This window comes from Coffea arabica, chromosome 6e (genome assembly GCF_036785885.1).
Source record: "Coffea arabica cultivar ET-39 chromosome 6e, Coffea Arabica ET-39 HiFi, whole genome shotgun sequence".
Lineage (NCBI taxonomy): Eukaryota > Viridiplantae > Streptophyta > Magnoliopsida > Gentianales > Rubiaceae > Coffea > Coffea arabica.
In genome coordinates, this window is record NC_092321.1 from 9068528 (window position 1) to 9084451 (window position 15924).

Consider the following 15924-nt stretch of genomic DNA (forward strand, 5'->3'; position numbering starts at 1 on the left):
GCTCTTGTATTTCTTAGTAATTGTTAATATCTTTTTTGATGGTCTATGGCAAATGCTAAGTGGGTATGGGTGTGTTTTTAGATGGTAAGTTATTTGAGATATTTTTACTGTGGTACCTTTTGTGATGTGATGTATGTGAGATAAAAAAACAATTAGGAAGATAAAAAGGTGTATTGAAAATTGTAATAATGATGTAAGCAAATATATTTGGAAAAATAATCAGCTGTCCAAACAAATGCATTGCTTCTGCTGTGGAAAATAGAAATCAGTTGGCTTGGGGCTGTACTAACATGGACATACTTTTTTTTTTTTTTTTTTTGAGTATTCAATGAGAAGGACGTAAATTCTGGGGATGACTCGATCATTAGAAAATTATTTTCTCACATTTAGACGGACCCTGGAAGGCTCAAGGGCCATGTGGAGTCTGGACCGTTTGCTTTGCTGCTGGACTTTTATGTCTTCTGAAAAGTTTGGATCAAACTGGGTACTCTATTCGCTCTTAAACTCGTGGATCCATCTGAATCAGTATTGAACGCGAATTCCCAGATTTTCTTTTTTCCTTTGTTCAGCCTCAAAACTGATTGAGGTAAACTTTGTCCAAGCTCCTGGGCCTATAGCCCATGCCATTTTCCAGCCGCGTGCTTGACTTTGTCGAGCAGGGAAAAATGCATGGGGAAGAAGACCTGTGATGCTGGACTTGAAGGAGACTTAGGTTCCGTTTGAATGTTTGATAAAACTGAATTTGAATTCTGAAGTCTGAATTCTAAAATCTGAATACTGAAACAATTAATTTGCTGAATTTTAAGTACTGAAAAAAATATATGAATGTTTGAATTTTAATGCTAAATCTATTTATACTGTTTGATAAATATTTATAGATGAATGCTTAATAAATTTAATTTGATAATTTTGCCCTTATATCCTTTCATTCAAAAAAGAAATAGAATCTATGATTTAATTAGTTTAAAATTGTTAGGTATGAAAATGACAATATTTATTTTTAAATCAAATTAATATAAAAGATGAAATATATTATATGAGGAGTATGGAGAAGATGTGAAAGTCATTAAAAATGAAGAAAAGAGAAACTTAAAATCGTTAGATAGAGAATATTAGGTTGTTTAATTAGATAAGAATTTTGAACATAATTAACAAACAATGGTAGATTTGGTAGATAAGATAAGGTAGTTGAAGTAATTCTATTGATTCGTATCAGAATTAAGCATTCAGTTAGGATTCTTGTGCTGAAAAAAATATACACAGGTTCAGCACTGCTTAACAAGTTCAGCAAATAGATTTTCATTTATCAAACACTCAAAACATCTGAATGTCTGGAAAAATTCAGATTCAGCACTTTTTTATGTTATCAAACAGACCCTTACTTCTAGCGAGCATCATCACCAAACTGTCAATTTTCTTTCCTAATTGCCAGCTAACGTAATATAATACTAGACAAAAAGAAGAAAATGTAAATATCTACCCCATCAGTAAAACCAAAGGAACTTGTTCAACTTCAAAAACTAGACAAATATTCCGTGGAAACAATTTCCTAAAGATTTCATGCATTCCTCCCTTGGATCATAATAACACGGTTTTACCTGAAAAGTCTACAAAGTCACATTAATGAAAAAATGACTTCTTGGCATTTCACTATGATTCCCTGGTCGTTGTCGTCCAAACTCCAAACCTAACCTATAGATGAACAATGACTATGTTCCACACTTGCACTAGCTGAATAATTGAAAAATCTGCCGGCACTAGTTTTTGTCTCGAACCTGTAACGTGAAAGACCAGGATACATAGCAATCAGTCAACGATAGAAAAAGGGACTCCCAGGTACTTCATGCCAGAACCGCCCATTGGAAGGCTGAGGCTGGGGCGGTTCCCTTTCCACTTGACGCCGCCTGAAGCCATTACTGCCCCTGGTTTTCCGCAATGCTGATGAATTAGAATCCAAGGAACTTCCAATCAGAGTAAAGTTTCTCAAAGCATGTACTGCTAGTATTTAAAGTCCTAGATGACAATTAGTAGTAGATTACAAACAGAAATAGAGAGTCGCAAAGGGTCACATGGGTGGGATAAATATAATAGAGAGAAGCAAGCAAGAGTGAATTCTTGGTTTTAAATGATGAAAGCAAATCTTGGGTGTATGAGAGGGAGAGAGCAGTTAACTGGAAGTCAAAGGTTACAAAATTATTCCAATCACATGGTTGGCGGTTAACTGCATTTGGCCAAACGTTCTTTCCAATGCACCACCCCTATAATTCTCCCTTCTTTGAGGTATGGTTTAACTGCAACTACCATTGCTTACAAATCTAACTCCTGTTTCCTTGTGCAGAATATAATAACAACATAGAGTTGAATTCCAACCTCTTTGCCCCGTGCCTATATATACTGCACCAAGTTGCGCATCTTAGCCATCCCGAACGAGAGAAAGCAGAGATGGAAATTCCTGTCATTGACTTCAAGAAGATTGAGGGGGAGAGCAGGAAGGAAACCTTGTCCCTTCTGCACCAAGCTTGTGAGAAATGGGGCTTCTTTATGGTAACTCGTTATTTCATTTTATATCTGATCACGTACGTGAAACTCTTGTCCAAAATGAAAAATTCAATTTGAACTTTTGCAGATTGAGAACCATAGCATTGATGTAGAGTTGATGGTGAAAGTGAAGGCATTGGTGAACCAACACTATGAACAGAACATGAAGGGCAGGTTTTATAACTCGGATGTGGTAAAGAGCTTGGTGGATAAAGAAATTACGAGAAATGTTGACTGGGAAAGTGCCTTCTTCATCTGGCATCGACCAGTGTCCAACATCAACCAGTTTGCAAATCTCCCGATGGACTTTCAGTAAGTGCTCGTGACAACGTACTTCAAGCTTTCAACTATCAATGACGAGGCTTTACTTTAGAACTTCATTCAGTGACAACAGCATCTTGCAACCGCAGTACTATATATCAAATGGCAAAACTATTTATTGATTATGATGTTCAATACAATACTTTAGCTATACTTTTAAACTGCGTAAAATTTTGCTTACAAATGAATTACGCATGCAGGAAAACAATGGACGAGTACATTGATCAACTGATCAAGCTAGCTGAAACCTTCTCAGAACTCATGTCTGAGAATCTTGGTTTAGAGAAAAGCTTCATAAAGCAAGCATTTTCAGGGAGCAAAGGTCCCTCCGTGGGAACTAAGGTTGCAAAATACCCTCGTTGTCCGCGTCCGGAGCAGGTGAGAGGGCTTCGAGAACACACGGATGCTGGTGGCATCATTCTCCTACTCCAAGATGATGAAGTCCCTGGTCTAGAGTTCTTCAAAGATGGAGAGTGGGTGGAGATCCCGCCATCAAAGAACAACAGAATCTTTGTTAACACGGGTGACCAACTGGAAGTGCTGAGTAATGGCATATACAAGAGTGCTTTGCATCGTGTAATGACTGACAAGAATGGAAGCAGACTCTCCATTGCTACCTTCTACAACCCTGCTGGTGATGCCATAATTTCGCCAGCATCCAAGCTCTTGTATCCCGGAGGTTTCTCCTTTCAAGAATATCTGAAAATTTATGCTGAAACTAAGTTTGCTGACAAGGCTCCCAGACTCGAGTCCATGAAGAAACTGACAAATGGTCCACGAGATCTTCTCATGTAACAGAACGAATCATACACAACTCTTGTTTTATTTCCTTGCAATATTCTGCCTGTGTTTTCGTATTCAGAGTTGCCACCAGCCGTTTGGGGTAAAAGTTCAAGAGAAGCCAATGTGTATCGCTTCCGGTACTTTGCTCAAAGATGGTGACTGACTGTCTCAGCTTTTCCAAAAGTCCTGTTTTATTTCCTTGCAATCTGATTGTGCTTCCAGTACTTTGCCCAAAGGTGGTGACTGTTTCAGCTTTTCCAATAAATGAAGATTTATTATAGTGCTGTGTCCAAGTAAACTCAATCTACAACGTAATCTAAAAGCATAGACAGTGACCTAAATTCGTTAACCAGCTTAGATGAACTTATTTTTCCCTTTGCTTAGGACAAGTGACGGCAAGCTGAGCTGGTTTAGTCAGGCGTAATGCACACGTGGAAACTCAAAAAAGTGATTATTAACTAAACAAGTTTCATAACTAGTCTGACGCTCATAAATTGTAGATTAACCTTTGCATTTTGGTAGAGGCATTTCATGCTGTCCCAATAAATTTAACCAGAAAACTATCAGATCTATGATGTATTGTCAAAACTAGTGAAGCTTCATTTCATAATCTTAGGAAGGAGAGCAGATCCTCTCCTTAGGAAGAAAATTGTGTAAACAAAGGAAACCCAAAAAAGAAGAAAAAAAAAGAAGTATAAGGCAGCCAAACAGCCACCTATTTTTAGTTGCCATATCAGCAGATATAATAAGTGAAACTACGTAGTTTCACATTGGACAGGAAATTGGACACAAAATATTGGACAGAGGATCTGCTCTCCTTAGGAAGTAGGCCGTCAGAATATCCTGAAGATAGATCATCGGAAAATTTATATCCCATTCTCTTAAGAAGCCACAGATAATCGAGAATTATCATCATCATAGTAAAAAAAAAAAATTCAATTGTTGATTTTCTTTTTTGGGTAAATTATCCATTTGGCCCTTGAACTTTTAGTTTAAGTAAAATTAAGCCCCTTAACTATTTTTGGGCAACTTTTACCCCTCAAACTTGTAAAATTGTGCACCCGTGACCCTTTTGGCCAGTTTATCCGGTTTTGTAACCCTTTTGACCATTTTGCAACCGGAAAACTAGTTCACACGAATGGCAGTAATTTGAGTGGGAGGACATTTTTGTCCGCATATTCTAAGGAAAAAGGGAACAACTCCTCCCTATTGTGATGAAACGCCCAGTAGGGGAACCATCCTAAAAGAGGATTTTTGCAACTGAATGCCTGCGTGTCGAACTGCCACCTCCATGGCCATCTTGACCACGGCCTTCATTGTGTGACTGATTCGTATGGCCTTTGCTCTTGAATTTTGCACTTACGTTCCTACCAACGAAGACTCCAACTTTTACTGTTGTATACAAGCCAACTGCAATTGCTAAAGGCCGTACAACCCAGTGAAAATCCTCAGCATGCTGGTACTTCTCCACTACTCCAGGACATGTATCGAAAGAGACAAGCTCCACTTCAGCTGGATCTGCCAAGAAACTTTTACATTCTCCCCCAATCACAAGTATTGCTAGGAATTTCACAATGAGGCACCCATTTGGAAGTATTTGAGAAATTCTTCCAATTGCCCACATACCTCTGCCTTTACGAGGCCACTCAAAGCGGGGATTCACAATACTTGCCTTCAACCTCACAAACTGCCCCACAAAATACGGCTCTGCCATTTGGAGATCAGAAGGATGTCCTTTCCACAGAGTTTGTAGCCCTAAGAAACCAACAGCAACATTTCCATCACGTTGTATGAAGTGTAGAATACGCACAGATGAGTGTTCTTCGTTTTCCTTAATCAAGCGGACCCAATTCCCAGCAGCAAATCCAAATGTAACCCTCTCAAGAGTTGAACGTTCAACCTAAGAGGGTTTGGCAAACTAGGGATTCGCACAAGAACATATCCATCTTGATCAGTGTCCTTCTCCAAGCCAACTACAGTTCCTTCTGTTACAGCCATTGTCTAAGTACTACAAGAATTTATTGCCTTCCGTGAACGCACTATGTCACCAACTTGAAGGTGATCGTTTGAGAGAAACCATGAGGCATAGCTCTTGCAAGTTGACTTGTCCAAGAGGATGCTCTGAGGACCACTCCAGTCCCCTTCAATAGTAGCAACATTCAGAGATCTACAAGCATCCGCTCCTCTATTTCTCTTAATTTTGCCTTCAACTTGGCAGCTTTTGCCTCGAATCTTGCTGCTGCAATTTCAAATTCCTCTTTTTGCTTTTCTGTTGCATTGATCCGCCTTAGAAGACCTGGTATCAACTCAATAGAACGACGGCACATCTCGTCGTCAATCCAATTCCAATACCCACAGCCAACAACTTCTTCTGAGCAAACGGCATACCTTCTCCTTGGATTTCTATCAGTCAAAGAAATAATCATTTTCGTGACTTTACCGCAAGGACAAATAGAAAGCACAGGACTACGATATTTGCGCATTTTTTCTTCCCTTCACTTCACTTTACCTTCTTCCCTTTTTCTTGTTTCTTTGCCAACTTCTCTCTCTTCCCTCTGCAATTCGTTTGTTGAATAAATTAGCAGTTGGATTAGGTTAAGAAATGGGAAGAAGGAGAAGGTGTTCCCTTTTTGCTTAGAATATGCGGACAAAAATACCCTCCTACTCAGATTACTGCCATTCGCGTGAATTGGCTTTCCGATTTACAAAAGGGTTGCAAAACCGAATAAACTAGCCAAAAGGGTCACGGGTATACAATTTTACAAGTTTGAGGGCTAAAAGTTGTCCAAAAATAGTTAAGGGGCTTAATTTTACTTAAACTAAAAGTTCAAGGACCAAATGGATAATTTGCCCTTCTTTTTTAACTTATAAAAGAACTCTTTGATTTGTTTAAGTTTTGGTACAATATAAATCACCGAGACAACAGTCGTCTACAGAATAAAAACAATTTTTACTTTTTTTAAAAAGTAAGACTGGTGAGAGTACAAACATAACATCACCAACCATTATCTTCAAATATCTGATGACGATCCTCATCTCATATGCTCCAAAAAAAGGATTAACTCCTGCCCAGAATCCTACCTGTGTCAAAATATCTGGCAACAGAACGGTAATTTTCCATGTGCAGTTACAAGCTAGCCAATTTAGATATCAAAGATTTGGTAACTAGAGTATCAGTATGCTCCACAGCTTCCATCAGCGATCGCTTATGAGGCCTTAAGAGAGGAGCAAATTTGTTGACAAAGCTTAACAAAAAGTTGCCTAACTTCAAAGATCTTGGAAATCGCTTTGTCGACTTGTATACCTCTTGAACGAGTTGCTCAACAGCATCTTGGGTCAAATGAACATTGTGATTTAAAACATTTTGCATCAAGTAAAATAACGACTCTGTCCATACCAGTTCACCGGCTATCAGGCATCTGTGGCAGGGAAGGCATATGAAATTCTTGGCATCTTCACATAGAAGTTTTTGGAAGAAGGCAGCTGCATGGGCTGGATGCAAGCACTCTCTAACTATCCTTGTAAGAACATCACACATGGGATTATTTATTCCATCAACTTTTAGAATCAATGGAAACAGCAATGCATACTCAGCAGCCCTTCCATGGATCTTGCAGTATTCTATGGTGGCACTGACCAGCACACGAGAAGCAGGCTCTGTAAGAGATAACATTTTGGGAAGAATGATAGAGCAAAGAACATGACTTGGCCAGCCAAGTTCATCTTCACCTCCACCTAAAAGCTGTGAAATCATAATTGAAGCAGTCTCATCATCGGCCTTCCAAGGTTCAATCAACTCCAAAATAGCCAAAGAATCCACTCTACTTTCCACACAAAGCCGGCGAATCTCATTAGTCACTTCCACGGTCTTGGAAGTAGTCTCAAACTTTAGGATCTGATTTTTCAGGAAATCAGCCCTCGTTTCAACTTCAGGGTTCATACCAACGTCTTCCTGACCACCAACCACATCTTCTCGCATTACGTCATCCCCATACTCTTGTTTCTCCTTTTCAGCATCGTTATCCGAATCTTCATCATCTTCACAATTACCAAATGGCTTTCTCAAATTGACCTCATCAGGTAATATCGGAAGCCAAGGAAGTAGTACAGAATTACGATTCTTTGCAGCATCTTTAAGCCAATCTGGCATTGCCCTAAACTCATCCTCGGCATTGTCTTCTTCAGAATCCAGGTTTAAGTTAGAAATCCATTCGAAACCTGAGCCAGACAACAAATCAAGCAATTGGTGCGCACCTCTCTTCACCCAAAAATCCAGCTCTTGATCCTCACCCAATATGCTTCTAGCAAATTTAATCAAATCTCTCCTGCAGAATCTCTTGCGGTCATAAACAAGAAATGACAAAATTCGAGCCTGGACAAAATTAGGCAGCGTCTGTATAAACATAAATCTGCTCATCAACAATCCAAAAAAGAAAAACAAAAAAAAAAATAATTCATGTCCCGATGTAAAACCTTTAAAAAGCACGAGGGCCAGTATATAAAGATAATTAAACTAAAAATTACTGCACCTTTTGGTATGAGGTGGTGGAGATTGTAGAGAGGGGGAAGAGTTAAGAACGATGACGTCGGAAGGATTTGTGAGCAATTGAAGGAAAGAAGATGTGGAAATTGGGGGAGCAGTTGATGAAGGGTCAAAAGAACGTTGCAGCCATAGAGACGCTTCTGTTTCAGGACAAGGGGAGTTCAAGAAAATGTCGAATAGTGGAAGCCACCGCTCCATTCTTGGCTCTGTCTCGCTTCGGAAAGGGAAACAGGCAGAAAGAGTGGGCAAGAGCTGCAGCTCCAGAAGAAAGCGCGGGAAGAACTTTGCCGCCCAGAGCAGAAGTCCTGGTTTGAAAAGTCCCCTTTTGTTTTGGGCTTGTCCCAATTTGGACCTGTCTTTCTTTTCTTTTTTCAAATTGGGTCGCGTTCAGTTTATAGTTTACACTTTATACCATTACCAATTTGAAACATCAAATTTTGTTTAGGTAGTGGCTTACTTGCAAATTTTTATTTGTTTGTATCGTCGTCACCATAAACATATTTTTTAACTATCTTTTTATTTTAGATATGTTACATCAAAAAAGTGTTATAATTTTTTAAAAAAATTTATCTCAAATAATCTACTATCCAAACACATTTATATAGTAAGAAAATGGATTTGAAAGTTAAAATTTTCTTTGTCGTGGAAGAGAAAAAGATAAAGATGTTTCTTTTGTGTAATAAGGGTGAGATTTCTCGATAGCTCAACTTCTTTTCAATTTGGACTAATCTCATTGTGAGGATCATCGTCGACCTCGCCATGAGTTTAGCTTAGATCCTAGTTGTCAAGCTGTTGGATAGTGCTAATCCGTAACCTTTTCTAAGTGACCTCATGAACTTCTCAAAGTGGCACGAGCCTCCGAACTTCACTTGAAGCAACACCTTGAGGGACTAACCTAGTTTGACTCCTTGACGCATGCTAGGTTTCAGACCTAAACTTTGACACTGCAGAACTATCTCAAACTGGAATATCAAACTCTCTTTCATTTCCCTTTCTCTTGTTCACCAGCATAAACATCCCCCCAAGTTTATGATGTGCATACTCACTCCCTTGCTTTCACTAATGCCCGCCCCTTTTGGGAATCCTTACTTATTTAAGTATCGGAGTAAAATCGAGAGATAAGTTTCACTCGAATTTCTTTGTGTTCACAATTTTCTATCTGATATTTATCCCGATATGATACTTGGACGTTTAGAATCCTGCCTCCACACTCATCGTATGAGATGAATTGAAAGACAGTTAAATGTAATTTAATAAAATTTCTTATGATAATACCACTTTTTCTTGATAGCACGCACTTATACACGTTACGTGGAAAGATATGCTTGTAAAAGCATATTGAAAATCACTCTTTTCTTTTGTCTTCCAAAAACTAGCATAGAATTAGTAATTGCCTGCCTTTTGAGTATGTTGGTGGAATTACCTTAGGTTAGGTAACCGTGTGTATTTGCCGCTTAAAATTGACAAAAAAAAAAAAAAACTAGCATAGAATTGCTACAAAACATTAAACGAAGTAATAATCATTCTAATATCTTCTAAATTATGTTCTCTTTTATATCCTAAACTCAGAAACTAGATCTCGAAGATTAAACTACTCAATGAATATTACGTTCCATATTAACTAGCAAAATGGCATGTCCACTTTACATGTACAGGCCAGCAAAAGCTATTAGGAGGTTAACTAAGCTATTTGTCTCACCGTCTACGCCCATGATAAACGTAATTAAGCATATGAATTACAAAAAACACACATTCATATTCTAATTGCTGGGAAGAGTCATTTCGTCTATAATTACTTCATAGTTATACCAACTTGCAAAATGCAATAAAATTAGAACCATGCTTAGTACAAGCTACAATTTGTCCTTCTAAGTCCGAGAATAAGGGAACCCTCAAATGTTCTGAACTTCCGACCAATTAGCTAATGTTGGTATAATAGATCACGGACTCTTTATGAGAAATCCAAATTCAAAGCCGGAATTGTAACAAAGACAAAAAGAATGAACTAAAGTCGTCCAAATTGTTACATCATAGTATTTCTTTTTGAGAAAGTTCACTTTATATTCTTCATTTGTATCTAAAATACCTTAGTTAACCTTTCCTATGGGATTCACTTATTACTATTCACTTCATAAACTTTAGGGCAAAAAATCTCAGCGGCCACTAAACTATTGGTCAGATCATGTTTTGGTCATCAAACTATTTTTCGTCAGTAATTAGCCACTAAACAACTTAATCAGTAAATTCGTGACCATTTAGTCGATAATTGCTCTTAATCTGTGAAATTAGCAGTACACGTGGCAAAGTGCGGGGTAATTTTATCCAAAAACTATGCGACCCTATCTCATAGATTAACTGCTAATTTGACAAATTAAGAGCAATTATCGACTAAATGGTCACAAATTTACTGATTAAGTTGTTTAGTGACCAATTATTGATCAAAAATAGTTTGATGGCCAAAACATGATGTGACCAATAGTTTAGTGGCCGCTGAGATTTTTTACCCTAAACTTTATTACTATATGATATGACAGTTGCTATATTACTTATCTGTCTTCAACTAACAAAATTCAAAACAAAAAAGAAAATAATTTCCAACTGCTGACTTGTAGTACCTCTTCAAAGTAGCACTGTCAAAAATTGTCGCATGGATATAGGAATAGGAAGTAGTACTCCTTGGACTGTATGTGAGGGTTTAAATCTTATCTGCAGAAAAAAAAAAGTTAAAAGTAGTGTCATAGCATTTTCTTGATTTAATTGGGTCTGTATACCCACTAATCTCTAACACAAGTCTCTTTAGACTCCCCATTTTCTTATATTAGAATAGAGTAGATTATACGATATATCGTTGATGGGAAAAATATATATATATAGGAATAGGAATACATGTCTAAGAACTCTTTTGTGAACATGACTTCGAAGTAAAGAGGACGGATCAAACCGAATAATTGCCCAATTGCCACCCAGCTAGGCAGATAAGAATAATGCGTCGGTAACCCAAAAGGCAACGTCTCTCGTATTTGTCGGGGAAAGAATATACTAACACTCCTACTTTTCTATCGCTTTTGTTCCATAAAATAATGATGCCATGTTTGTCATTTGCGAGATATTATTAATTGCTTGCATCTTTGTTCTGTCACTACCGCTCCATCTCAAGTGTATTTTGATAAGGTTGAAGACCTCAAGTTTGACATTCCCTTTTTTTTTGGTTGAAAATGTATATTTTGACGAGTTAAATCCAGTTAAATTGCAGTCGATACTCCACCATTCATAGTCCATTCGCATTCTTGCACAATAATTATGGATCATTTAATTTGACATTTCACCAAAATAGCAATACAAAAATAATGATTTGCTTTTATGCTACTAAGTTAGTACAAAATGAGAAATTCCTAATGCATTTGTAAAGCTCAAAATGAGGCTTTGCTCAAAGTTATACGGCTTATTTTGATATCAACAAATGTTTCCGTAAAAAAAAGAAAAAAAAAAATCATCCCTCTTTCATTGCTTTACGCGGACGGGAGTGCGGGCATCCACAATGGGAAACAACGTGGCAAAGCTATATTGGGACATGTGACATGCTGTCGTAATGCGAGTTCTTTGCCATCTTCGAGGTTTTGGGCAAGGCCAACTCTTTCTTTTTTTTTTTCCCATGACGGTGGCAGTAAAATCGAAAAGAGTTAACATATACTAGTATAGTAAACTATTGGGAAAGTAGCTGCGCTGGTGGTGGCGCGTCATGGAGACGCTGTAGGTGCTCGCCGGTGGGAAGTTTGCACTTTGCCGTATCTTTGCGGCTGTTTAAAGCGAATTGAATGCTCCCAGTCCAAAATGGGGCAGGCGCGAGCACGACACGACCTCTCCTCCCGTGTGTACAGTGTACGGCCACCAAAGTCTTGGCTTTTCACGCGCAAAAATTAGCAGTTGATTTCGATGTTGCCATTTTTGTACGGAAATGGGTCTGGTTAGTCTGTACTTAATTCAGTATGAACTGCGGAACAGAAAAGGAAATAACAATAATAATAAGAAGTCGAAGTTCTTATTTTAATGTTTTAGCCCTTTGTCTAGATTGCAAGTTTTTACATGAAAATTCTCTCAACATATTTCTTAATTATCTTTTTACTTTATATACTTAGGTTGTGTTTGGATTGCATTTTCCATGATTTTTCATGGAAAAATTACTGTAGCGATTTGATGTATGTGAGGGAAAAAGGTAATAGGAAAATGTGATCACGGAAAACGACGTAATTTTTCGACGGAAATCGGCGATCCAAACAAAAAATTCAAAAAATTTACAATTCAAACAACTAGGCTTTTTTCATTAAAATTTACAATCATCTTTCACATTTGGGCAAAAGAAATATGTACGCACTTTGTGTTATTTATGAATTAGTCCCCCCATCCTGGGACCTATTCAGAGATAGATTTATGCATTGAAAAACTAGAATTGTAAATGCCTTTTACCTTATCATTTCCCATCGGAGCACTGAATCTTTCAAGTCTTCACAACGTTTAAACTGAAGTTTAGTAGCTACTAGGGCTGCAAACGAGCCGAGCCGAGTCGAGTTTTGAACTAATCGAGCCGAGTCTCGACTAAATTTTACCAAGCTCGAGCTCGAGCTCGAGCTCGACGAGCCGGCAATTTTCGAGCTCGAGCTCGACTCGAATCAAGTCGAGCCGAGCTCGAGTCGAGCTCGAACTCGAGCTCGAGCTCGAAAAAAATAAAAAATAATTATTTTATTTTTTAAAAAATAAATAAAATAATATTTTTTCTTAATAAATAATAAAATATTAAGGATATATACGTAATTTTACTATGAAAATAAAAAATAAAAAAAATATATATATAATTTACGTAATTTTATTATTAAATAAAAATAAAAATAAAAAAATATATATATATATATATATATATACTTAAACTCGCGAGCCGGCTCGCGAGCTAACGAGCTTAATATTCTGAACTCGAGTTTGACTCGAGCCGGCTCGAGCTCGACTCGAGCCGGCTCGAGCTCGACTCGAGCTTGACTCGAGCGGCTCGCGAGCGGCTCGATTCGTTTGCAGCCCTAGTAGCTACTCATCAAAGGTAATAGCTTATGCATGAGCTTCTTATGATGGAGTTTAAGATTTGGGTATTTCTTTAACCAGTGAATATCCAAAAAGAAAGGTCATTATATTATTAAGTATAGTACGAATTAATCACCAAACTTTTTTTTTTTTTTTGCCACAAAGGTCACTAAACAGGCTAAAAAGGGATCAGCGAAGTCATTTTATCAAATTTTATAAAAAAAAAAAAAAATTCCTACTGGTAAAGGCCATTTTTCCAAAAGTATCATTGAATTTTAATGATTTATCGACTGTTTTACTAGTACAATTTGACAAAATAAAGACTCTTTTTTGTCAATTTAGTAACCTTTATAGCCAACAAAAAAAATTGATGAGTGAGCCGTGTTATATAATAACTAGGTATTCTGCCCTGACGCTATGCGTCAGGTAGCTAGGACCTGATATTTTATTAGAATGAGTTTGAAAAATTGGAGGGCAGAAAGAATTATTCAACCCACAGGAAAAGGCAGCAGGGAAAGGTTAGGCCGTGGCGGTGGGTTGTACTGGTGTTAGCCAGGTGTTGTTGGCATGCCTGTTTGCATGCCTTTGCAGTATTTGGTTTCTAATTTACCTGAGTTGGGTTGCTACTTGTATTCCAATGCGTTGATTGAGTTAGGAAAGGATTGCCAAGTAGTGCTGATTTTCTTTGTACGTGGCCAATTTCCTGCTGCTATATAAAAGGATCATTGTTTTTTCATATGGGTAGTAGCTATCTCTTTTTTCTTCAGGGTGATACAATTCAGGGAGTAACATATTTATCTGATCTGGATGCTATGGATTGTGCATTCAATTTTGCCAAGATCTATCTAGCCTTTTTTTGCCAATTAAACATGAGGAAATGCAGCAGATTGAGAAAGTCCCAAAACTGAGATAGTCTTCACTGCTTCCTGCTAAAGCACTACTACGTCAGCTGATAATCACCATAGAGACATTCAATCAATTGGAAATATCCCAAAGGTATAACACGCAATAGAATCAATCTAAATAAAACAAGACACAATCTAATCACATAGAGAAAACAAGCCACTCTGAAGATCCTTAGGAGCAATATAAACTTAAACTAAATGAAACAGACAAACCTATCATCCCAATAGACACAATTTAGCAAAAAGATTCAATTATTACCTAAAACCATCTATTGGGGAAGCTTCAAATGCTTGAGACATGGCTTAGTACAATGGATATCTTTGACTTATCTTACATCAGAAACATTGCTAAGCTTAGATCAATGATACAGAAGCCAAAAGCATAACTATGATACAAAAGTAAAGCAACTAAAAAAAGAGAAAGCATGACTTGTATACGAACATCAAACATCCAATTTGCAACCAATGAGTAGTAACGAGTAGTAATGCAAATTTACCACAAAAAACCAATCCCAGTTCAGAAATATCCGTGAGAAAAACAAAACTTAATCCAATGCTCAGGCTCCATAAGAATTGAAAGGAAAGAATCCGAAGTACAGCATGCAAAATACCAGCCAGATTCTAATTCATATAAACCTCAACATGATTGAAGAACACACATGCATGACAATCAACAATAGCAGAATAATACAAGACCAATTATACCTCATATCTAGCATAAGATCAGTTCAAAGTACCGGAGATTAGGAGAGAGTCCCAAAACAGAGATTGATGGGCATTAAGTCTCATAGGATGCAGAGAAAGGGATTGAATCAGCAAAATCAAATTGGCCTTGGTGGAGTGAAATGGATATAAGACAGGTATATGAAAAATAAAAAGGGATTGAATCAGTAAAACCAAATTGCCCTTGGTGGAGGAGATGGATATAAGGTGGGCATATGGAAAACAAAACTGATGAGGTTGGTAATTCAAACTCTGCCAGTCATAGGAGAATCGAAGATCCGGTTTTGCATTTGCTAGGGGATTTTAGATAGAAAACAGTAGAGAGGAGGAAGAGGAAGAGTGGGAAGCAGAGTTTATCAGTGTTTTGCCATGGAATTGCCGTATGTCCTCCAGGTCGTGTCTTAGCAAGCTACTTGTTGGCATCATAAAACACAAAAACAAATGCGAAAAAAGACTACAACTCACCTTACCCAACACAATTAGCAGCTAGCCCTCATATATCCGCTGCCGAGCTTTCTTAGTTACACATCAGCCATTCATGCAAACCAACAAAACAAAGTAAGGCTCACATAGAACACCTGCAGAACACCTAAATACTGATGAAAAATCCTAAAATCCACTACAACATTTCAACACATCCCCAGATTAAACCGCACCACTGTCAAAAACAGCAAAAATTAACCAGCTCCTGCAAATAACACCTACCAAGTCACTTGCTCCTTCCTAGACTTAATCGGCCACCATGAATTTCCCCACTCTTTCTAGAACACTTAAAAGTCAATTATGGACGAAGACGCAGTGGAGGAGGCAATCAAATTGGAAGATGACGAGGTGAAAAAAGGACCGGTAGAGCAGGCTAAGAAAAGACTGTAATGGAAACTGCAAAGCTTTCGAGCGGTGACTCTTGCATCTTACCTCAATTCGCCGCTAAACTTGTTGTTGTTGAAGAACAACACGTGGAGAGCGGTGAATTTCCAGCAAAACCACTCCCATCCAGCGCCAAGACACCGCCCACTAAGGCACTAACCAGCAGCAATTGCTAGC

At 37.9% G+C, this 15924-nt stretch overlaps 2 protein-coding genes and 1 long non-coding RNA gene across 7 annotated transcripts; 1 reads left to right on the top strand and 2 right to left on the bottom strand.

Annotated features, from left to right (window-relative positions):
• Window positions 1-1844: 1844 nt before the first annotated feature.
• LOC113695355 (1-aminocyclopropane-1-carboxylate oxidase 1) lies at window positions 1845-3922 on the top strand. 3 transcript variants are annotated; one of them, XM_027214412.2, is made up of 4 exons: window positions 1845-1973; window positions 2339-2544; window positions 2627-2850; window positions 3060-3922. In XM_027214412.2, the coding sequence occupies exons 2-4, from the start codon at window positions 2443-2445 to the stop codon at window positions 3652-3654; spliced, it is 921 nt and encodes a 306-aa protein (XP_027070213.1). In that variant the 5' UTR covers window positions 1845-1973; window positions 2339-2442; the 3' UTR covers window positions 3655-3922. The 3 variants fall into 3 exon arrangements, with proteins under 3 accessions (XP_027070213.1, XP_027070212.1, XP_027070214.1); XM_027214413.2 differs by lacking the exon at window positions 1845-1973 and adding an exon at window positions 2038-2184; XM_027214411.2 differs by lacking the exon at window positions 1845-1973 and having other exon boundaries at window positions 2033-2544.
• A 2651-nt stretch (window positions 3923-6573) lies between these two features.
• LOC113695520 (uncharacterized) lies at window positions 6574-8564 on the bottom strand. 2 transcript variants are annotated; one of them, XM_027214648.2, is made up of 2 exons: window positions 8172-8564; window positions 6574-7967 (listed from the first exon to the last, which is right to left on the bottom strand). In XM_027214648.2, exons 1-2 carry the CDS (start codon window positions 8381-8383, stop codon window positions 6770-6772), a joined length of 1410 nt encoding a protein of 469 aa, XP_027070449.1. In that variant the 5' UTR covers window positions 8384-8564; the 3' UTR covers window positions 6574-6769. The 2 variants fall into 2 exon arrangements, with proteins under 2 accessions (XP_027070449.1, XP_027070448.1); XM_027214647.2 differs by having other exon boundaries at window positions 6574-8051.
• A 4748-nt stretch (window positions 8565-13312) lies between these two features.
• LOC140009455 (uncharacterized) lies at window positions 13313-15789 on the bottom strand. Of its 2 annotated transcripts, none has more exons than XR_011816884.1 (2): window positions 15346-15789; window positions 13313-14178 (listed from the first exon to the last, which is right to left on the bottom strand). It is a non-coding gene; the product is annotated as an uncharacterized lncRNA (long non-coding RNA). The 2 variants fall into 2 exon arrangements; XR_011816883.1 differs by having other exon boundaries at window positions 13313-14201.
• Between the last annotated feature and the right edge of the window lie 135 nt (window positions 15790-15924).